Source organism: Erinaceus europaeus, chromosome 4 (assembly GCF_950295315.1).
Source record: "Erinaceus europaeus chromosome 4, mEriEur2.1, whole genome shotgun sequence".
NCBI lineage: Eukaryota > Metazoa > Chordata > Mammalia > Eulipotyphla > Erinaceidae > Erinaceus > Erinaceus europaeus.
In genome coordinates this window covers 25,088,346-25,106,614 of record NC_080165.1, presented here as the reverse complement: position 1 = coordinate 25,106,614, position 18,269 = coordinate 25,088,346, and the positions used below count along the sequence as shown (strand labels likewise).

Here is an 18,269-nt window from a genome sequence, read left to right as displayed (position 1 = left end):
GTCTTTCTCTGCCCCTCTCTGTCTTCCCCTCCTCTCTCCATTTCTCTCTGTGCTATCCAACGATGATGACATCAATAACAACAATAATAACCACAACAATAAAAAACAAGGGCAACAAAAGGGAATAAATAAATATTTTTTTAAATAAATGAAAAATGAAAAAGCTCTGAACCTGGTATCAGACCACCCTGAATAGAGTCCTGCTGCAGAGACCTTGCTGAAAGCCTTCCTTCCTCCAGGCCTCACTTTCTGCATCTTAGAATGTAAAGCAAGTCAGACTGTCCACTAGACCCCTCCCAGCCAGCTTTCCCCAGGAGTAAAAAGAGGCCAGGGGTGACCTGCCCTACAAGTCAGAGTCCTGGGGAATCACTGACCCCAGGTGATTGGGGGCATTGCCCCTAGGCCCCGCCCTCAGTGGGGCAGTGCTGTGTGTTGACCATCTCTGTCCCCACTGGCTCGGCTGAGAGCATCCCAAGAGAGGCCAAAGCCAACACAGCAAAAGCTTCCACAAACACCTGCCCAGAGCATGCGTCCTACGCTTGAACACCATTGGGCTTGCTTATTATGAAAGCAACATAAGCAAACATTTGGGAAAATGGAGAAGAAGCCAGCTGACAGTCACTCCCCCAGCCTTCACTGCCAAGATGGAGTTAAAATCAGGGTGAGGAAGATACTATAATGGTTATGCAGAGACTCTAATGCTTGAGGCTTCAAAGTTCCAGATTCAATTTCCCACACCACCATAAGCCAGAGCTGAGAATTGCTCTGGGAAAAAATCAAATCAAATCAGCAACCAGCCCTAGCCTGTTTTTCAGGGTCCTGTAAGCACTTCCCCTCCCTGATGTCCCTTCTCTTCCTGCCAGCCCCCAGAGAAAAGCCATGGTGGCCCCATTTATAAGTGAAAGACAGAGCTCTGATTGGGAGTGCACAGCTCAGAGTTACCTCACTGGGGAGGAACTGTCAAGCACCGGTCCACCTGACTTTACCCCTCCACACACTAAGCCTTCCCTGGGGCTAGAACCTCTGGCTCTCTGAAGTCACACTCCAGGGAGGGATGAAGGATGCACAAGCGCCTGTATGCACTCAGCAGTTTACCTACTACCTATTGATAAGGGTCAGGAAAGTGTGGTCTTGAGGGGAACAGAAGTGAATGTGAATCTGAACTGTGCTGTGCAACCCTGGGAAAGCCATTAACCTCTCTGGTGTCACTAACTACCTCTAGCAATGAGTATATAAGGGTACTCACCTCAGAAGGAGCATTGTCAGAAGTCAGGGGGCCCCCTAAGGTGGGAGAAGCATAATCCAAACACGAAAGCAGTTTCCCTTCCTGAGCAGGACCTGCCAGGCTCATACTCCCTGGCTTCCTCTGGCGCTTAGAAACTCCATCTGGCCAGTCCTCCCAGCCCCCACCAAGTCCTGCTCCTCACCCTCCCCAGGGCCTCCTCAGGGCCCCATCTGAACACCAGTTGCCAGGGATGAGCCTCCCTTTTAAAGGTATATGCTGGGGCCTTGAGGGCTCCTCCCATCCTCTGGTTTATAAAGCTCTAAGGGGAGTCGGGCTGTAGCGCAGCGGGTTAAGCGCAGGTGGCGCAAAGCACAAGGACCGGCATAAGGATCCCGGTTAGAACCCCGGCTCCCCACCTGCAGGGGAGTCGCTTCACAGGCGGTGAAGCAGGTCTGCAGGTGTCTGTCTTTCTCTCCTCCTCTCTGTCTTCCCCTCCTCTCTCCATTTCTCTCTGTCCTATCCAACAACGACGACAACAACAATAATAACTACAACAATAAAACAAGGGCAAAAAAAGGGAATAAATAAATAAAATTGAATTAAATTTAAAAAAAAAAAGCTCTAAGATGCCAGGGGGGTAGTTTTATACTCATATATCACAGCTAACACTATCAAAGTTTCTGTGCCCATGATCTCCCCACACCACCATAGTTTTCACAAAGTCTAGAAAATAGACTAGCTTCTCTTTTTTCTTTTTCTTATTTCCTTTCTTTCTCTTTTCCTTTTTTTTTTTTTTTTTTTTTTTTTTTTTTTTTTTTACCAGAGCACTGATTAGCTCTAGTTTATGGTGGAGTGAGGGATTGAACCTGGGACCTTGAAGCCTCAGGCATGAGAGTCTCTTTGCATAACCTTTATGCTATCTACCCCTGCCCATCCCCTTTTTTTGCAAGTTTCTTTACTTTAGTTATCTATATACCACATGAGTGAAACTGTTACAGGTCACTACTGGACCATTTGTAATCTTTGCTTCTTAATCCTAAGGAATCAAGATGTGGAGGGGAGTCGGGCGGTAGTGCAGCAAGTTAAGCGCACGTGGCGCAAAGCGCAAGGACCAGTATAAGGATCCGGTTTCTAGATCCCGGTTCCCCACCTGCAGGGGGTATCTTCACCGGTGGTGGAGCAGGCCTGCAGGTGTCTTTCTTTCTCCCCCCCCCCCCCCCCCGCCCCCGTCTTCCTTCCTCTCTGGATTTCTCTCTGTCCTATCCAACAACAACATTAATGGCAACAATAACAGCAAGGGCAACAAAACAGGACTTGTAGTGTAGGCATTGAGCCACAGCAATAAAAAAAAAATTTTAAAAGGAATCAAGATGTGTAAGGATATAGGAAAAAAATAAATAACTAGACTTCTTAGAATTCCTGGTATCAAGCAATAAAGGAAAAAGCACCCCAAAGGAAGAATGCAAGGCCAGTGACTTGAACAGGAGAGAAGCTGGAATCTGACCTTTGACTCTGGGTCATAAAAACCAAGACACATAGGACTGGGACAGAGAAAGAAGAAAAAGCAGCGACATGGAGAAAGAGCTGGAGGAGAGGATGCAGGGAAGCTGGGTGGTGGTGCACCTGGCTGAGTACACACATTACAGTGTGCAGGTACCTGGGTTCAAGCCCCCCTGTTCCCAGCTGCCTGAGGTGGGGGGGAAGCTTCACAAGCAGTGAAGCAATGTTGCAGGTGTTTCTCTTTCTCTCTTTTTTAAATTTTTTTTAAATATTTTATTTTATTTATTTATTCCCTTTTGTTGCCCTTGTTGTTTTATTGTTGTAGTTATTATTGTTGTTGTTGTCATTGTTGGATAGGACAGAGAGAAACGGAGAGAGGAGGGGAAGACAGAGAGGGGGAGAGAAAGATAGACACCTGCAGACCTGCCTCACCGCCTGTGAAGCGATTCCCCTGCAGGTGGGGAGCTGGGGTTCGAACCGGGATCCTTATGCCGGTCCTTGTGCTTTGCGCCATTTTTAATTTTTTTTTAAATATTATCTTTATTTATTGGATAGAAACAGCCAGAAATCAAGAAGGAATGAAGAGATAGGAAGAGAGACAGAGAGACACCTGCAGACCTGTGTCACCGCTCGTGAAGCTTCCCCCTGCAGGTGGGGACCGGGGGCTTGAACCTGGGTGCTTGAGCAGTGTAATATGTACACTCAACCAGGTGCACCACCACCTGGCCCCTCTCTTTTCTCTATCTCCCCTTCCCTTTCAAATTCTCTCTGTCTCCAAAATGAACAAAATATTAGACATACACTTTAAAAAAAAAAAAAGAGAGGGGTCGGGCGGTAGCTCGGCGGGTTAAGTGCAGGTGGCGTGAAGTGCAAGGACCAGCAGAAGGATCCTGGTTATAGCCCCCAGCTCCCCACCTGCAGGGGAGTCCCTTCACAGGCAGTGAAGCAGGTCTGCAGGTGTCTGTCTTTCTCTCCCCCTCTCTGTCTTTCCCTCCTCTCTCCATTTTTCTCTGTCCTATCTAACAAAGAACAACATCAACAATAACAATAATAACCACAACAAGGCTACAACAACAAAGGAAACAAAAAGGGAAAAATATGGCCTCCAGGAGCAGTGGATTCATGGTGCTGGTACTGAGCCCCAGCAATAACCCTGGAGCAAAAAAAGGGGGGGAAGGAGAGATGCAGGTGGAACTGGGAGTGTGAGCTGAGCTCAGCAGAGCAGAGGATACATGAGGGCTGGCCCAGCAAGGAGAGAAACAGTGACTAGAGGGGGAGGGAGAGCAGTTGTGATGCACATTTATTTTCGGAGTGTTTTTCACTATCTCTAGATTAAGATAAGGCAGAGTTAGATAGCATAATGTTTATGCAAACAGACTCTCATTCCTGAAGCTCCAAAGTCCCAGGTTCAATCCCCTCCGCACCACCAAAAGCCAGAGCTGAGAAGTGTTCTGGTAGAAAAAAAAGAAAAAAAAAAAGGGGGGGATGAAGTCATTCAGTTTAAAATAATAAAACCCCATTTGGGGAGTCGGGCGGTAGCTCAGTGGGTTGAGCACACGTGGCTCAAAGCACAAGGACGGGAGTAAGGATCCTGGTTTGAGCCCCTGGCTCCCCGCCTGCAGGGAGTCTGAAGCACAAAGGGAAGAGCTTGATCTTCTCTCTACGGAAATGGTTCTATATGCAGTCTGTGTCCAACAGAAAGCAAAGATGGGAGCTGGGCGGTCATGCAGCGGGTTAAGTGCACATGGCAAGAAGCGCAAGGATCCGGGTAAGGATCCCAGATCGAGCCCCTGGCTCCCCACCTGCTGGGGGGGGGGTCGCTTCACAGTCGTTGAAACAGGTCTGCAGGTGTCTATCTTTCCCCCTCTCTGTCTTCCCCTCCCTCTCCATTTCTCTCTGTCTTATCCAGCAACGGTATCAATAACAACTATAATAATAATAACCACAACAATGGTGAAATAAGGGCAACAAAAGGGAAAGAAAAAGGATAGCCTCTAGGAGCAGTGGATTTGTGGTACAGGCACCGAATCTCAGCAATGATCCTGGAGGCAAAAAAAAAGGGAAAAAAAAACAGTTCTCTTCCTCTCCCACTCCTCAGGACTCCCCTCCTTTTCCTCTCTTAATGCCCCCATCAAGAGGACTGTGTGAACATGGAATCCTTCTGACCTGACTTTATTATTTATTTATTTATTTGCCATGAAAGTTATCACTAGAGCTCCCTGCCTGCAGGATTCCACCCTCCCAAGATCCTTTTTTTTAGCCCGCACATAGGGTAAGCAACAAAGAGGGAGGGGCCAGGAGGAGGTGCACCCAGTTGAGCACACACATTACTATGCACAAGGTTCAAGTTTCCTTTTCCCATCTGCAGGAGGGAACGCTTCAGGAGTGGTGAAGTAGTGCTGCAAGTTTCTTTCGCTCTCTCTCTCTCTCTCCCTCTCTCCTCACCATTCCATACCCAACCATCTCAATTTCTCTGTTTAAAAAAAAAGGCTGCCCAGAGTGGTGGATTTCTCATGCAGACACCGAGCCTCAAACAGAGTAGCCAGTAATAATATTGGTAGCAGTTAAAAAAAAGAAAGAGGGAGAAAGAGACAGGTTAAAAAGAGAAAGGACAGTGGTCCTGGAGATGGTGCAGTGGATAAAACACTAGATTCTCATGAAGTCCGAAGTTCAACCCTGAGCATCATATGTACCAAAATGATGTCTGGTTCTTTCTCCTTTCCTATCTTATCTCATTAATAAATAAATAAAATCTTGAGAGAGAGAGAGAGAGAGAGATGGAGAGGGAGAAAGAGAGAGAGAGGAGAATCCACAACACTGCTGTACCACTTGTGAAGCTTCTCCCATGCATATGCTGTCATGTGGTGGCCAGGAGTTGTACCAGGCAAGCCACCTCCCAACCCCTGGCTTTGTTTTTGAAAGCCCTGGCCAGTGTCAATACAGGGAGTCAGGTCTGCAGTGTGGGTGCTCTGCCTCTCCACTGTTGCTGCCCTGACTGAGAAGAAAGTGGAAGCAAGAGCAAGATAACCTGAGGAGACTGATCATAGCATGTGTTTTGACTAGGCCTCTTTTGTGACCTGTTCAATAAAAAGGTGGATTTTTTTTTTCCCCCAGAGCACTTCTTAGCTCAGGTTTATAGTGGTGGTGGGGACTGAACCTAGGACCTCAGAGCCTCAGGCATCAAAGTCTTTTTGCATAATCATTATACTATCTCTCTCACCATAAATTTTATTTATTTATTTATTTATTTATTTTATTGCCACCAGAGTGGTCACTCGGGTTTAATACCTATACAACTCCATCACTCCCAGCTGCCTTTTTTAAAAAAAAAGTATTGTTAGTTAAGCGCATGTGGCACAAAGCACAAGGACCGGCATAAGGATCCCGGTTCAAGCTCCGGCTCCCCACGTGCAGGGGAGTCACTTCACAGACGGTGAAGCAGGCCTGCAGGTGTCTATCTTTCTCTCCCCCTCTCTGTCTTCCCTTCCCCTCTCCATCTCTCTCTGTCCTATCCAACAACGATGACATCAATAATAACTACAACAATTGGGAGCTCGGTGGTGGTGCAGCGGGTTAAGCGCACATGGAGCAAAGCGCAAGGACCAGCATAAGGATCCTGGTTCAAGCCCCCGGCTCCCCACCTGCAGGGGAGTCGCTTCACAGGCGGTGAAGCAGGTCTGCAGGTGTGTATCTTTCTCTCCCCCTCTCTGTCTTCCCTCCTCTCTCCATTTCTCTCTGTCCTATCCAACAATGACGACATCAATAATTACAACAATAAAACAAGGGCAACAAAAGGGAATAAATAATAAATATTAAAAAACTACAACAATAAAACAACAAGGAAAACAAAAAATATAAAAATAAAATATAAATAAATAAATATAAAAAATGTATTGTCTATTTATCTATTGGATAAAGATAGTCATAAATTGAGATGGAAGGGGGAGATAGAGAGAGAGACAGAAAGACACTTGCAGTCCTTCTTCACCGCTCGTGAAGTTTTCCCTCTGCAGGTGAGGACAAGGGGCTCGAACTTGGGTCCTTATGCATTATAACATGGGTGCTCAACCAGGTGCGCCCACCACCAGGCCCCTACCTTTTTTTTTTTTTTTTTTTTTTACCAGAGCACTGCTCTGGTTTATGATGATGCTGGAACTTTGAAGCCTCAAGCATAAAGTCTCTTTGAATAATCATTATGTTATCTCCCCACCCCTGTCTGTTTGTTTGTTTACTGACAGAGACAGGGAGAAATTGAGAGTAAAGGGAGAAAGAGAGGCACCTGCAGCACTGATTCACTGCTCATGAAGCCTCCCCTGTACAGGTGGGGACCTAGTTGGGAAGACAGCCTAGAATAGACTTCAAAGTCAAACTAACCAGGACAGGTGATGGCTCACCTGCTAGAGGACATGCATTACCATGTGCCAAGACCTGGGTTCAAGCCCTCAGTCCCCACTTGCAGGAGGGAAGTTTCACAAGCGATGAAGCAGTGCTGCAGCTGTCTCTCTCTCCTTTTCCCTCTCAACCTGTCTCTATCAAATAAACTACTACTAATAATGTCAATCTGATAGTTAAATAGTTAAAAATATAAGGATCTAGGAAGTTTCCTTGAAGCAAGTGGACCCTGAGCTGGGTCTTCTGGGGTAGGCAAAAATACAATATGAGGAGTCTGGTGACAATATGACAAAGTTCAAAGGTGAAGCAAAGGCATTAGGAGATTTCTTAAAAGTTCAAGATTTGTAGGGCAAAGGCATCAGCAGAGAAGTGGTGAGTCACCGAGTTAGCGATCGGAGACTCTAGAGAGCCCAGTAGTCCTCTCTGCCCCGCACTGCACTGCGGTAGTGGGCACCGCCCTGTCCAGCCCTTGATGGTCCAGATGCGATCAGCATTCTCCCGCCAAGGTCCAACCCTAACTCCTCCCCTCTCTTCCGACTCTAACTGGCACATACTACCTCCTACCTCGACTCAGGTCCCCGCCTCCTCTTGGTTTCGACCATCCGACTGGAGTTGGGCGCTCTGCCCCGCCCCTTCTTCACTTCCAGCAATCAGAATCATGCTTCCGAGTCAGCCCTGACTCCGCCCCCTGCGGAGGCCACACCCCGACCACGCCCATCACCGACCAGAGCCGGGCGTTGGCCCCGCCCCCTCTCGAGGGGCCCGGCCCCGGGCGCGGCCTGCGATTCCGCCCGGCGTTCGCGAAGCTGCAGAGATGGCGGTCACCGCCGAGGGCGCCCGTAGGAGGGAGCGCGTCCTCTGCCTGTTTGACGTGGATGGGACCCTCACGCCGGCTCGCCAGGTAGGGAGGGACCAGCCGTTTGGAAGCTCCGGTGGGGAGTGTAACTCGCACATCCTTAGGCCTCCTGTGAAGTCTGCAGCGGCGCGACCCGAGTCTTCCCGCGGCCAAGTGTGAGATGCGGCGCCGGACGCCGCAATCTGGGGGCGCCCGCGCGGAGTGCCGGGGACCCCGGCCCCTAGTCACGACCCCGAGCGTCCGCTCCCACGCTCTGCCTGGCTCCTCTGGGCTGGGCCCGAGCCCGATTCTGAAAAGAGGGGCCTGCTAGTGGCGATCTAGCCGCCCTGTGCCCCTCCCCGGCTGCCACGCACCCAGCCCCGCCTCTGGGCGCCCCGACCCCGACCCCCCAGTTCAGCCCTAGGTCGCGGCTGCAAGCAGAAGCTGACGTCTGAACCCCGGGTTCCAGCCAGAACTCACCCAGGCGGCAGAGTCGCCATCTGGTGGGAAGCAGGGCGTCTGGGCGTCTTCCCCCGCACCCAGCGCCTCACCCCCTCGCCCCCCCCCCCCCCCGTTAGTCCCCTGCCAGACCCCACCTTCCTGAAGGTGAGCACAGGCCGGGGCAGCCGGGCACAGTGGGGATGCTGCGGCGCAGGGAGAGTGGGAGAGCAGTTTACCTGCTGAAGACATCTCATGGTGATCTGTCTCCCTCTGGATCTCACCGAGATGAGCCCCCAGGCCCACCTTTGCATCAGCTGTGAGATAAAAGAATAAGCAGAACCCTTTCTTGTTCGCTGCTGCCAGTCTGTGGGCATGAGATGCTGGGAATTCTTCGTGCTTAGCTTCAGAGCACCACACTCCCGCCCCTATGAAAGAGCCTTGCCTTTGGTCCTAGGAACCCAGGGAGAAATTGAACCACCTTCTGGCTGCTCTCAGCCCTCAGGGGACAGGAGGGAAATGACAGGTGATTGCTGGTAGGCATAGCACACAGCCCTGAGCCCTTTGCTCTAGTGACTCAAAGCCTGAATAAGTGCAGGGCATGAGTACTGTGCCCCAGCCAGGCCCTGCCCTTCGTAATTTTTGAATTATACATGTATTCGTGAATGCACTCTTTGTAAAGGATGAAAACTAGGGATAGCATAATAGTTATGTGAAAGCTTTCATGCCTGAGGCTCCAGAATTCCAGGTTCAACCTGCCTGCACCACTATAAGCCAGAGTGGAGCAGTGCTCTGGTGGAAAGAAAAAAAAGTAATTGTTATTGAGCAGTTTGAGCTGTGAGTATCAGTGCATCTAATCTTGGGGTCTGGTTCCTAAGATTATTGTTATTTTAGAGACATTTATGAGAGAGAGGGAGAGAGAAGGAGGAAGAGGAAGGAGAAGGAGAAGAAAGGAGAAGGAGAAGGAGAAAGGTATAAAGATAGAACCAGAGCATCACTCTTACAGATCAGGGGCAGGACTCAGCACCTCTTACCTGAGGGTTTTATGCTGTATCTCCACTGCACCACCTTTTGGGTTGCAGGGTCCTAAACTTTAATATATATATATTTATGTGACTGGGGTGGGGGCGGGGCTCAGTGGTAGAGCTCAGGACTTAACATGTGTGAGGCCATAGGTTCAGTCTCCTTCACCTCATGATGGAAAAATGCTGTGTTCTCTTTCTCTTTAATAAGTCAGCCTTTTCTTTTCTTTCTTTCTTTTCTTTTTCTTTTTTTTTTTTTAAGCACTGATCAGGTGGTGCAAGGGATTGAACCTGGGACTTCAAAGCCTCAGGCATGACAGTCTGTTTGCATAACCATTATGCTACCTACCCCTGCCCATAAGTCAGCCTTTTAAGATTGATTTTATTTATTAACATGAGTGGTAGGAAGAAAGAGAACAAAAGCATCACTAGTATGTGCAATGCTGGGGATCAAACTTGGGAACCTCATGCTCACAAGGTCTGCACTCTACCATTACAGTTCTTCCCTGGCTACAGGGTTCTAAACTTTAAAATATGTCAGATCATGGTGCCCTGTAGTGGAGGAAAGTGATGGCTTGGAGGATGAGATAAGAGGATACTTCTCCTGGGGAAATATAGAAATATACCCAACAGCAACAATCCTGTAAATTAACATTACCTCAATAAAGTAATATTGAAGTTGAAGAAAAAAGGGGGGTAGTGATAAGTAGGAAGGACTGAAGGACTGTCTGTCTTTATATTAAAATTCTTTTCTTTTTTTAATATTTATTTCCTTTTTGTTGCTCTTGTTTTTATTGTTGTAGTAGTTATTATTGTTGATGTCGTCCGTTGTTGGATAGGACAGAGAGAAATGGAGAGAGGAGGGGAAGACAGAGAGGGGGAGAGAAAGACAGACACCTGCAGACCTGCTTCACCGCCTGTGAAGTGACTTTCCTGCAGGTGTGCAGTGGGGGCTCGAACCGGGAGAACATCTCTCTGGTACATGTGCTGCTGGAGATTGAACTTAAGACCTCATGCTTGAGAGTCTAATGCTTTATCCACTGAGCCACCTCCCAGACCACTATATTAAAATTCTTTTTTTTTAATTTTTTTTTGTATTTATTTATTTATTCTCTTTTTTTGCCCTGGTTGTTTTAAAATTCTTATTTCAAAAAAAGGGGGTACTTTTTAAGTCCCTCCATTAAGCCTCATAGTCCTAGTTAAAAGCAGCACCTTTATCAGTCAACATTCTGAGGCGGTCTCCCCTGTACTTACATTCTTAAAAAAAAAAAGGAGAAGTTTATTAATTTATTTATTAAAGCTTGGAGAAGAGTGGGTACATAGGAGAATCAACTAATGTAACTGTATAATGAGTAGTCCTCCTGTCCTTAGAGTTCTGAAAAAGCTAAAGTTCTTTTAAAATTATCTATTTTAAAACATTAATCCCCCAATGAAGAAAAGAAATAGACTTGTTTACTTAATGAGAAGGGAGAGAACTAGAACATCACTCTGGCACATGTGATGCCAGGGCTCAAACAACCTTATGCTTGAGAGTCCAGTGCTTTACTGCTGTACCACCTCGTGGGGGGCTAAGCTAAACTTTCTTTATGAGATTAAATTTCAATGAATGGACAGAAAAGAGGAAGAAGGAGAAAGAGGAGGAGAAAAGAAAGACAGACATGGGAGTTGGGCAGTAGCACAGAGGGTAAAGCGCAGGTGGCGCAAAGCGCAAAGACCAGCGTAAGGATCCCGATTCCAGCCCGGGGCTCCCCACCTGCAGGAGAGTCGCTTTACAGGCGGTGAAGCAGGTCTGCAGGTGTCTATCTTTCTCTTCCCCTCTTTGTCTTCCCCTCCTCTCTCCATTTCTCTCTGTCCTATCCAACAACTACAACAATAAAACAATAAGGGCAACAAAATGGAATAAATAAAAATATTTTTAAAAATTAAAAAAAAGGGAAAAAAAAAAAAAAGACAGACAGACATGTCTTAGATCCAGGAGCCTTTTGGGCTCCCTGGATTCTGAGCTCTGAGTGTGGATGAAGAGGAAGTCCCAGACTAGTTGACAGCCATGACTTGTGCTTCCCTGCAGAAAATTGACCCCGAGGTGGCCGCCTTCCTACAGAAGCTGAGAAGTCGGGTGCAGATTGGTGTGGTGGGCGGCTCCGACTACTCTAAGATTGCTGAGCAGCTGGGAGAGGGGGATGAAGGTAGGAGGGGTGCTTGGAGCCAGTTTCACTGTCCTGGTGAGGGTGGGTAGAAGTGGGGAGTTCAGGAGACCCTTGGACCAACACACCTGCAAAGACCTGAGGAAGTCAAGGGAACAGCCTAGTGTTTCCCTCACCAGTTCAACAAGCATTTATTGAGTGCCTGCAAGGTGCCAGGCTTTGAGAAACACCAGGGAAACAAGGCTGCCTTCAGTCATCATGTAGTTTACATTCTTTCTATCTATCTAATTATCTACCTGTCTACCCATCTATTTATTTTACCAGAGAACTGCCCAGCTCCAGCTTATACTGGTATAGGGGAGTTGAACTTGGGACCTCTGGTGTCTTAGGCATAAAAGTCTTTTGCATAACCATTATGCTGTCTCCCCTGCCCTTATATTCTTCCTTTATTTTTTCTTTTCTTTTCTTTTTTTTAAGCCTGTTTGTTTGAGAGAGAGAACCAGAGCTTCACTCTGGCTCATGGGATACTGATGCTTCAGAGTCCAAGCTTTTTCCACTGTGCTACCTCCTAGGCCCCTAGTTTACATTCTCACTACTACCTGCTGAGTCTTGATTCCTTAAAAATGGGCACAATAGTGATCTAGAATGTGACATAGTGGATAAAGCATTGGACTCTCAATCATGAGGTCTCAAGTTCAATCCCTGGCAGCACATATACCAGAGTGATGTCCGGTTCTTTCTCATGAATAAATAAACAAACTAAAAAAAATAGTAATAATCAAACCAACTCTTAGACTCTAAAAATTAAGGTGTTTATCAGAGGGTGCAAGGGCTGGGGTGAGGAGTTGATTTTATTTGGTATGATGGTAAAACTTTGGAAGTCAGTAAATTGAGTTGAATTTACACACATATATACTGTTAACCAACACTGGGACATATAATAGTAAAATAAAATAGGCATCCCTACCAGCAAGGCAGAAGCTTCACAAGCAGTGAAGCAGTGCTGCAGGTATCCAGGTACCTTTTGCTCTACCCCTCCTCTCCCCCCCGATCTCTCTTTGTCCAATAAATAATAAATTAAATAAACTAGGCATAGTCAGTAATGACCATCAGTTGTTGTAAATGACCATGTACTAACTTCTTTTAGTTGAGTCCTTATGACCATGCTGTAGGGTGGGCATAATTACCCCTTATAATAGAGGAGGACTCCTGAGTCATCCAGAAAGTTGTTTGAACCCTGAGTCTGTGGTCACAGCTCTGTCAAGACAAAGGTGTCCAGTTCTTTAAACAAGAAACATTTTTTTCCTCTTTTTGTTGCCTTTGTTGTTTGTTGTAGCCTTGCTGCGGTCATTATTGTTGTTGTTGATATCATTCGTTGTTAGGACAGAGAGAAATGGAGAGAGGAGGGGAAGACAGAGAAGGGGAGAGAAAGCGAAACACCTGCAGACCTGCTTCACTGCCTGTGAAGCGACTCCCCTGCAGATGGGGAGCTGGGGGCTCAACCGGGAGGGATCCTTACACCTATCTTGTGCTTTGCACCACATGCACTTAACCTGCTGCACTACCGCCCGACCCCCATTTTTTTTTTTTTTTACCAGAGCACTCTCAGCTCTAGCTTATGGTGAGGCAGGGGATTTAACCTGGGACTCCCGCACAGACATTCTTGAGTTTTCTCTATCTCCTGCCTCCTGTCTCCATGCCTACCACCCCACCATACCCTGGGTGATCACTTCCATTCCTGCCTCTGCTTGGGAGTCATGGGATATTTCAGAAAAGGGAGGAGCTATATCACAGAGGAGGAAGCTAGAGAGAGGGTTTCCATGCAGGATGACCAATGAACAAAGGCCCAAGGTATAATTGACTTGTTTAGAAAAAAGCAAAACAAAACTTCAGAAGGCAGGAGGCTGGAAAAGCAGGTTTGGGAAGGAACCAATAGTCTTTGAATTCCAAACCAAGGAGTGTGTGCTTTGTCTCTCTGCTGGGTATCTGCTCTGCCACTCTGAAGTCATTGAGAAGTTTGATTATGTGTTTGCCGAGAACGGGACAGTGCAGTACAAGCATGGACGACTGCTCTCCAAGCAGGTCAGTGCCCCCACCCCCCCATACACACACCTTATCCAGGGGCAGAACACCCACTTTGCCATAGTGAGACCATCCATGGCTGCCTCTGTCCTGGACTTGGGGAGGAACCCCATACCCACCTCTATTCTCAGAGCAGTGTTCTTTCCCCAGACCATCCAGAACCACCTTGGGGAGGAACTGCTGCAGGACCTCATCAACTTCTGCCTCCGCTACATGGCCCTGCTCAGGCTGCCCAAGAAGCGGTGAGATACCACCCTGCATGTCTCTAGCCCTTCCAGAGCCTGGGCCCAAGGGCGAAAAGGGTGGGTACCTGTGAGAAACCTTGAGCTCAGGGCTGTCCCTGTTCACTCTGGCTCCCTGCCCACCCTCATCACAACAGAGGGACCTTCATTGAGTTTCGGAATGGCATGCTGAACGTTTCACCTATTGGCCGGAACTGCACACTAGAGGAACGAATCGAGTTCTCCGAACTGGACAAGGTGCCACTCAAACTTTTCTGAGCCTGGTCTTTGTTTATTTTATTTATCTATTTTTTTTTAATTTGTTTGCATCCAGGGTTATTGCTGGGCCTCAGGGCCTGCAGCACAAATCCACCGCTCCTGGAGGCCATTTTTTCCCCCCTTTTGTTGCCCTTGTTGTTTTATCATTGTTGTGGTTATTATTATTGTTGTTGCTGCTGTCACTGTTTTTGGATAGGACAGAGAGAAATCGAGAGAGGAGTGGAAACAGAGAGGGGAAGAGAAAGATAGACACCTGCAGACCTGCTTCACTGCTTGTGAAGCAACTCCCCTGCAGGTGGGGAGCCAGGGGTCCGAACCAGGATCCTTACACTGGTCCTTGCACTTAACCCACTGCTACCGCCCGACTCCCATCTATTTATTTACTTATTTATAATTTTTTATATTTATTTATTTTCCCTTTTGTTGCCCTTGTTTTTCATTGTTGTTGTAGTTATTGTTGTTGTTGTCATCGTTGTTGGATAGGACAGAGAGAAATGGAGAGAGGAGGGGAAGACAGAGAGGGGGAGAGAAAGACAGACACCTGCAGACTTGCTTCACTGCCTGTGAAGCGACTCCCCTGCAGGTGGGGAGCCGGGGGCTTGAACCAGGATCCTTACACCGGTCCTTGTGCTTTGTGCCAGTGAGCTTAACCTGTTGTGCTACCGCCCGACTCCCCCATCTACTTATTTTTAATTGTGTGTGTATGAGGCTACCTTCTTTTTTTTTTTTTTTGAGACTACCTTTTTAAAAAAATGTTTTATAGACACAGAGAGAAATTAAGAGGGAAAGGGAAAGGGGAGATAGGAAGAGAGAAAGAGACACTTGCAGTACTGCTTCATCACTTGTAAAGCTTTCCCCCTCCAGGTGGAGACAAGGGTCTTGAAACTGGGTCCTTGCACATGGGAACTTTTTTTTCTTACCAAAGCACTGCTCAGTTCTGGCTTATGGTGGTGCTTGAACCTGAGACTTTGGAGCTTCAGGCATGAGAGTCTGTTTGCATAACAATTATGCTGTCTACCCTTGCCCAACATGTGCTCTTTTTTTTCTTCAATTTTTTAAATATTTATTTCTTTTCCCTTTTGTTGCCTTTGTTGTTTTTTTATTGTTGTTGTTGCTATTGATGTCGTTGTTAGATAGGACAGAGAGAAATGGAGAGGGGGGGAAGACAGAGATGGGGAGAGAAAGATAGACACCTACAGACCTGTTTCACCACTTGTGAAGGGACCCCCCTGCAAGTGGGGAGTCTGGGGCTCAACCCGGGATCCTTATCTCAATCCTTGTGCTTCACGCCATGTGCGCTTAACTCACTGGGCTACTGCCTGCCCCCACCCTTTTTTAAAATTTAATTTTATTTCTTTTACCAGAGCACTGCTCAGTTCTGGCTTGTGGTGGTGCTGAGGATTGAACCTGGGGCCTTTGGTGCTTCAGCCATGAAAGACTCTTTGCATAACCACTGTGCTGTCTCCCCAACCCTGGGACACTCTTTCTACTTGCTCACTCTCATAGGGTCCAACATAATTCCTCTGGAGTCAGTCTCGCTTGCGTTCACTTATGAGTGTCCTCTGTCTCCCATAACTGCTGGTTTGTAGTTTATCTGTTAGGCCCAACACACACCCCTTCCTTTCAGTTACAGGAGAGAGTCCACTATCTATCTGTGACCTGGGTCTTCTCTCACCTGTGCTTCTCTCAGTCAGATTTTAGTGTCTGAACTATGTTTGAAGGGCTGAACTGATGGGGCTGAGCCCTGAGGTGACTTAGAGCTCTGTCTGTCTCGCCCCCTACACTTTCCTCTTGCCTGCTCTGAAGTTTCCCTCAGAATGCCCATCCATGGGAGGTGGAACTCTTGGTGGTAGAAACTATGTGGAATTGTACCCTCTTCTCCTCCAGTCTTGTCGATCATTATTATTATAGGGGGAAAAATGCCCATCGACTGTCTTGCTGGTAGGACCTGCCTCAGTGTTTAGACAGGCCTCCTGGACTGGGGTCCTGGCTCTGCCTCTGAGGCTGGGTGACCTTGAACAAGGTTTGTCCCTTCTCTGAGCCTCAGTGAATCCCAAGAGTTGTATGCCCAGCACAGGGCCTGGCTTCCAGCACCACCAAATCCCAATGTGCCCCCTCCCTTCCTGCAGAAGGAAAAGATCCGTGAGAAGTTTGTGGAAGCCCTGAAAACAGAATTTGCTGGTAAAGGACTGAGGTTCTCTAGAGGTAAATGCACACCAGTGGGGCCTGTCACAGAAGCTCACTGGGGGCCTCCCAGTTAGGACCAAGTTCCTCCTGCCCCTCAGAGCAGGGGCCCCTTGCTACCTGCCCACCCCCAAGTGACTCCCACCACTCCTATCCACCCAGTTGCTCAGACCGTAGACCAGTGTCCCTTGAGTTTTCTCCCTCACTCTGCCCAAGCCCAAGCTCTAAGTCAAGGCTACTAGCAAGACCTAGGGCCTTGTGTCCAAAATATTCTGGAATCCAATGTTGTTCATGCCTCACAGCCAGCAGACCCTGGCTGACTTTGATGTTACCTCTCCCTCCAGCCCCCTCCCCATACTGGCTAGGACCTTCAGAGACTCCTGATAACTCTCCTGAGGAAACACTGAGCCCAAGGGCCTACATGTCTGGCCTTCTCCGTTCTTGCCTTACCTCCTCAAAGAGACCTCCCCAACCCCACTGAAGTCATTCTCTGAGGTGACCTATCTGCATCCCTCCAGGATAACTTCTGTGAGGATCCTTAGTCTGTCCCATATCCCATTTCCAGTGCTCAGTGACACCCAGGGGTTGATGGCTGAGTGAGGGAGAAGGGGACTGCAGCAGGTTCCCCCCTCCAGCAGCCCCACTGCCAGCTCCTCTGTCCCCACCCCGCCCACAGGAGGCATGATCAGCTTTGATGTGTTCCCGGAGGGCTGGGACAAGCGCTACTGTCTTGACAGCCTGGACCAGGACAGCTTTGACACCATCCACTTCTTCGGGAATGAGACCAGCCCTGTGAGTGTGGCTCAGCCCAGGCCCCTGCACCCCAGGTTATCCCAGATCAAGGCCAGGACATAGGGCTACAGAACTGACTTGGAGACACTCGGGGAACAACCAGTATTTACCTGCCACATTACCTGGATGGGAAGGCTGATGCCTAGACCTGGATGGACACATGCCCCAAGGCCCACATGTCCGAGCAGATCTGGTGATGGCAGTTCTAGGTGGTGGGCCTATGAGAGCCAGGGTGAGCAAGGGGACCCAGGACAGGGCCTGTCAGGCCCTGACTTATGCACATGCCTTCTCTGCACCCCTCCAGGGTGGGAACGACTTTGAGATCTACGCCGACCCCCGCACTGTGGGCCACAGTGTGGTCTCTCCGCAGGACACAGTGCAGCGATGCCGGGAGATCTTCTTCCCAGAGACGGCCCATGAGGCGTGACTGGGACCTGTCCTCACCCACTGGGACTTTCAGAGCCACAGACAGGTCTGAAGACAGGCCCTGGTGTTGGGTGGCTGTCAGAGCCTTCCTCCTCTGGCCCAGGATCTGTGCTGCTTGCCACAGGGCCCACCTGGCAGGGCCAAGGCAGGCACCTGCGTGGACGGGACAGGCCCCCTGTGGTCAGCTCCTGCTGCTCCCATCCTCTTGTCCTTCCCCTGAGGCCTGGCTACCATTGCTGCTTGTACTTTTGAGCCAAACAGGTTTCTGTCTACACTGGGAGGAGGTATGTATGAGTGTTGGTACCAGGTAGAGCCTGCCCTGGCTGTCTGCCACAGGTGTGGGTACAGAGCAGCAGGCGAGGTACACACTTATGAGGACTTCATCTCACAAACAATAAACATTTCAGGGAAAAAAAAAGAGCATGGTATTGCATCAGTTTGATTGAATCATCAGCCCTGTCACGAGTGGCATTAGAAGAGGGCTCAGAGGGGCAGGATGGTGGCGCACCTGGTTGAGCGCACAAGTTACAGTGTACAAGGATCCAAGTTCAAGCCCCTGGTCTCCACCTGTAGGGGGAAGCTTTGCAAGTGGTGAAGCAGTGTAGCCAGTGTCTCTTTGTCTCTCACCCTCTCTATCATCCCCTCCCCTCTTGCTTTCTGGCTGTATCCAATAAATAAATAAAGATAAATAATGTTAAAAAAAAAGAAGAAGAAGAAGAAGAAGAGGGC

The 18,269-nt window shown here is 48.4% G+C and overlaps 1 protein-coding gene across 3 annotated transcripts; it reads left to right on the top strand.

Moving 5' to 3' along the window:
• Positions 1-7,859: 7,859 nt before the first annotated feature.
• Positions 7,860-17,958, top strand: PMM1 (phosphomannomutase 1). 3 transcript variants are annotated; one of them, XM_016188296.2, is made up of 8 exons: positions 7,860-8,018; positions 11,481-11,598; positions 13,562-13,638; positions 13,789-13,880; positions 14,018-14,117; positions 16,268-16,343; positions 16,999-17,114; positions 17,485-17,958. In XM_016188296.2, the coding sequence occupies exons 1-8, from the start codon at positions 7,932-7,934 to the stop codon at positions 17,539-17,541; spliced, it is 723 nt and encodes a 240-aa protein (XP_016043782.1). In that variant the 5' UTR covers positions 7,860-7,931; the 3' UTR covers positions 17,542-17,958. The 3 variants fall into 3 exon arrangements, with proteins under 3 accessions (XP_016043782.1, XP_060045020.1, XP_007523485.1); XM_060189037.1 differs by having other exon boundaries at positions 17,469-17,958; XM_007523423.3 differs by having other exon boundaries at positions 17,419-17,958.
• The last annotated feature ends 311 nt before the right edge of the window (positions 17,959-18,269 follow it).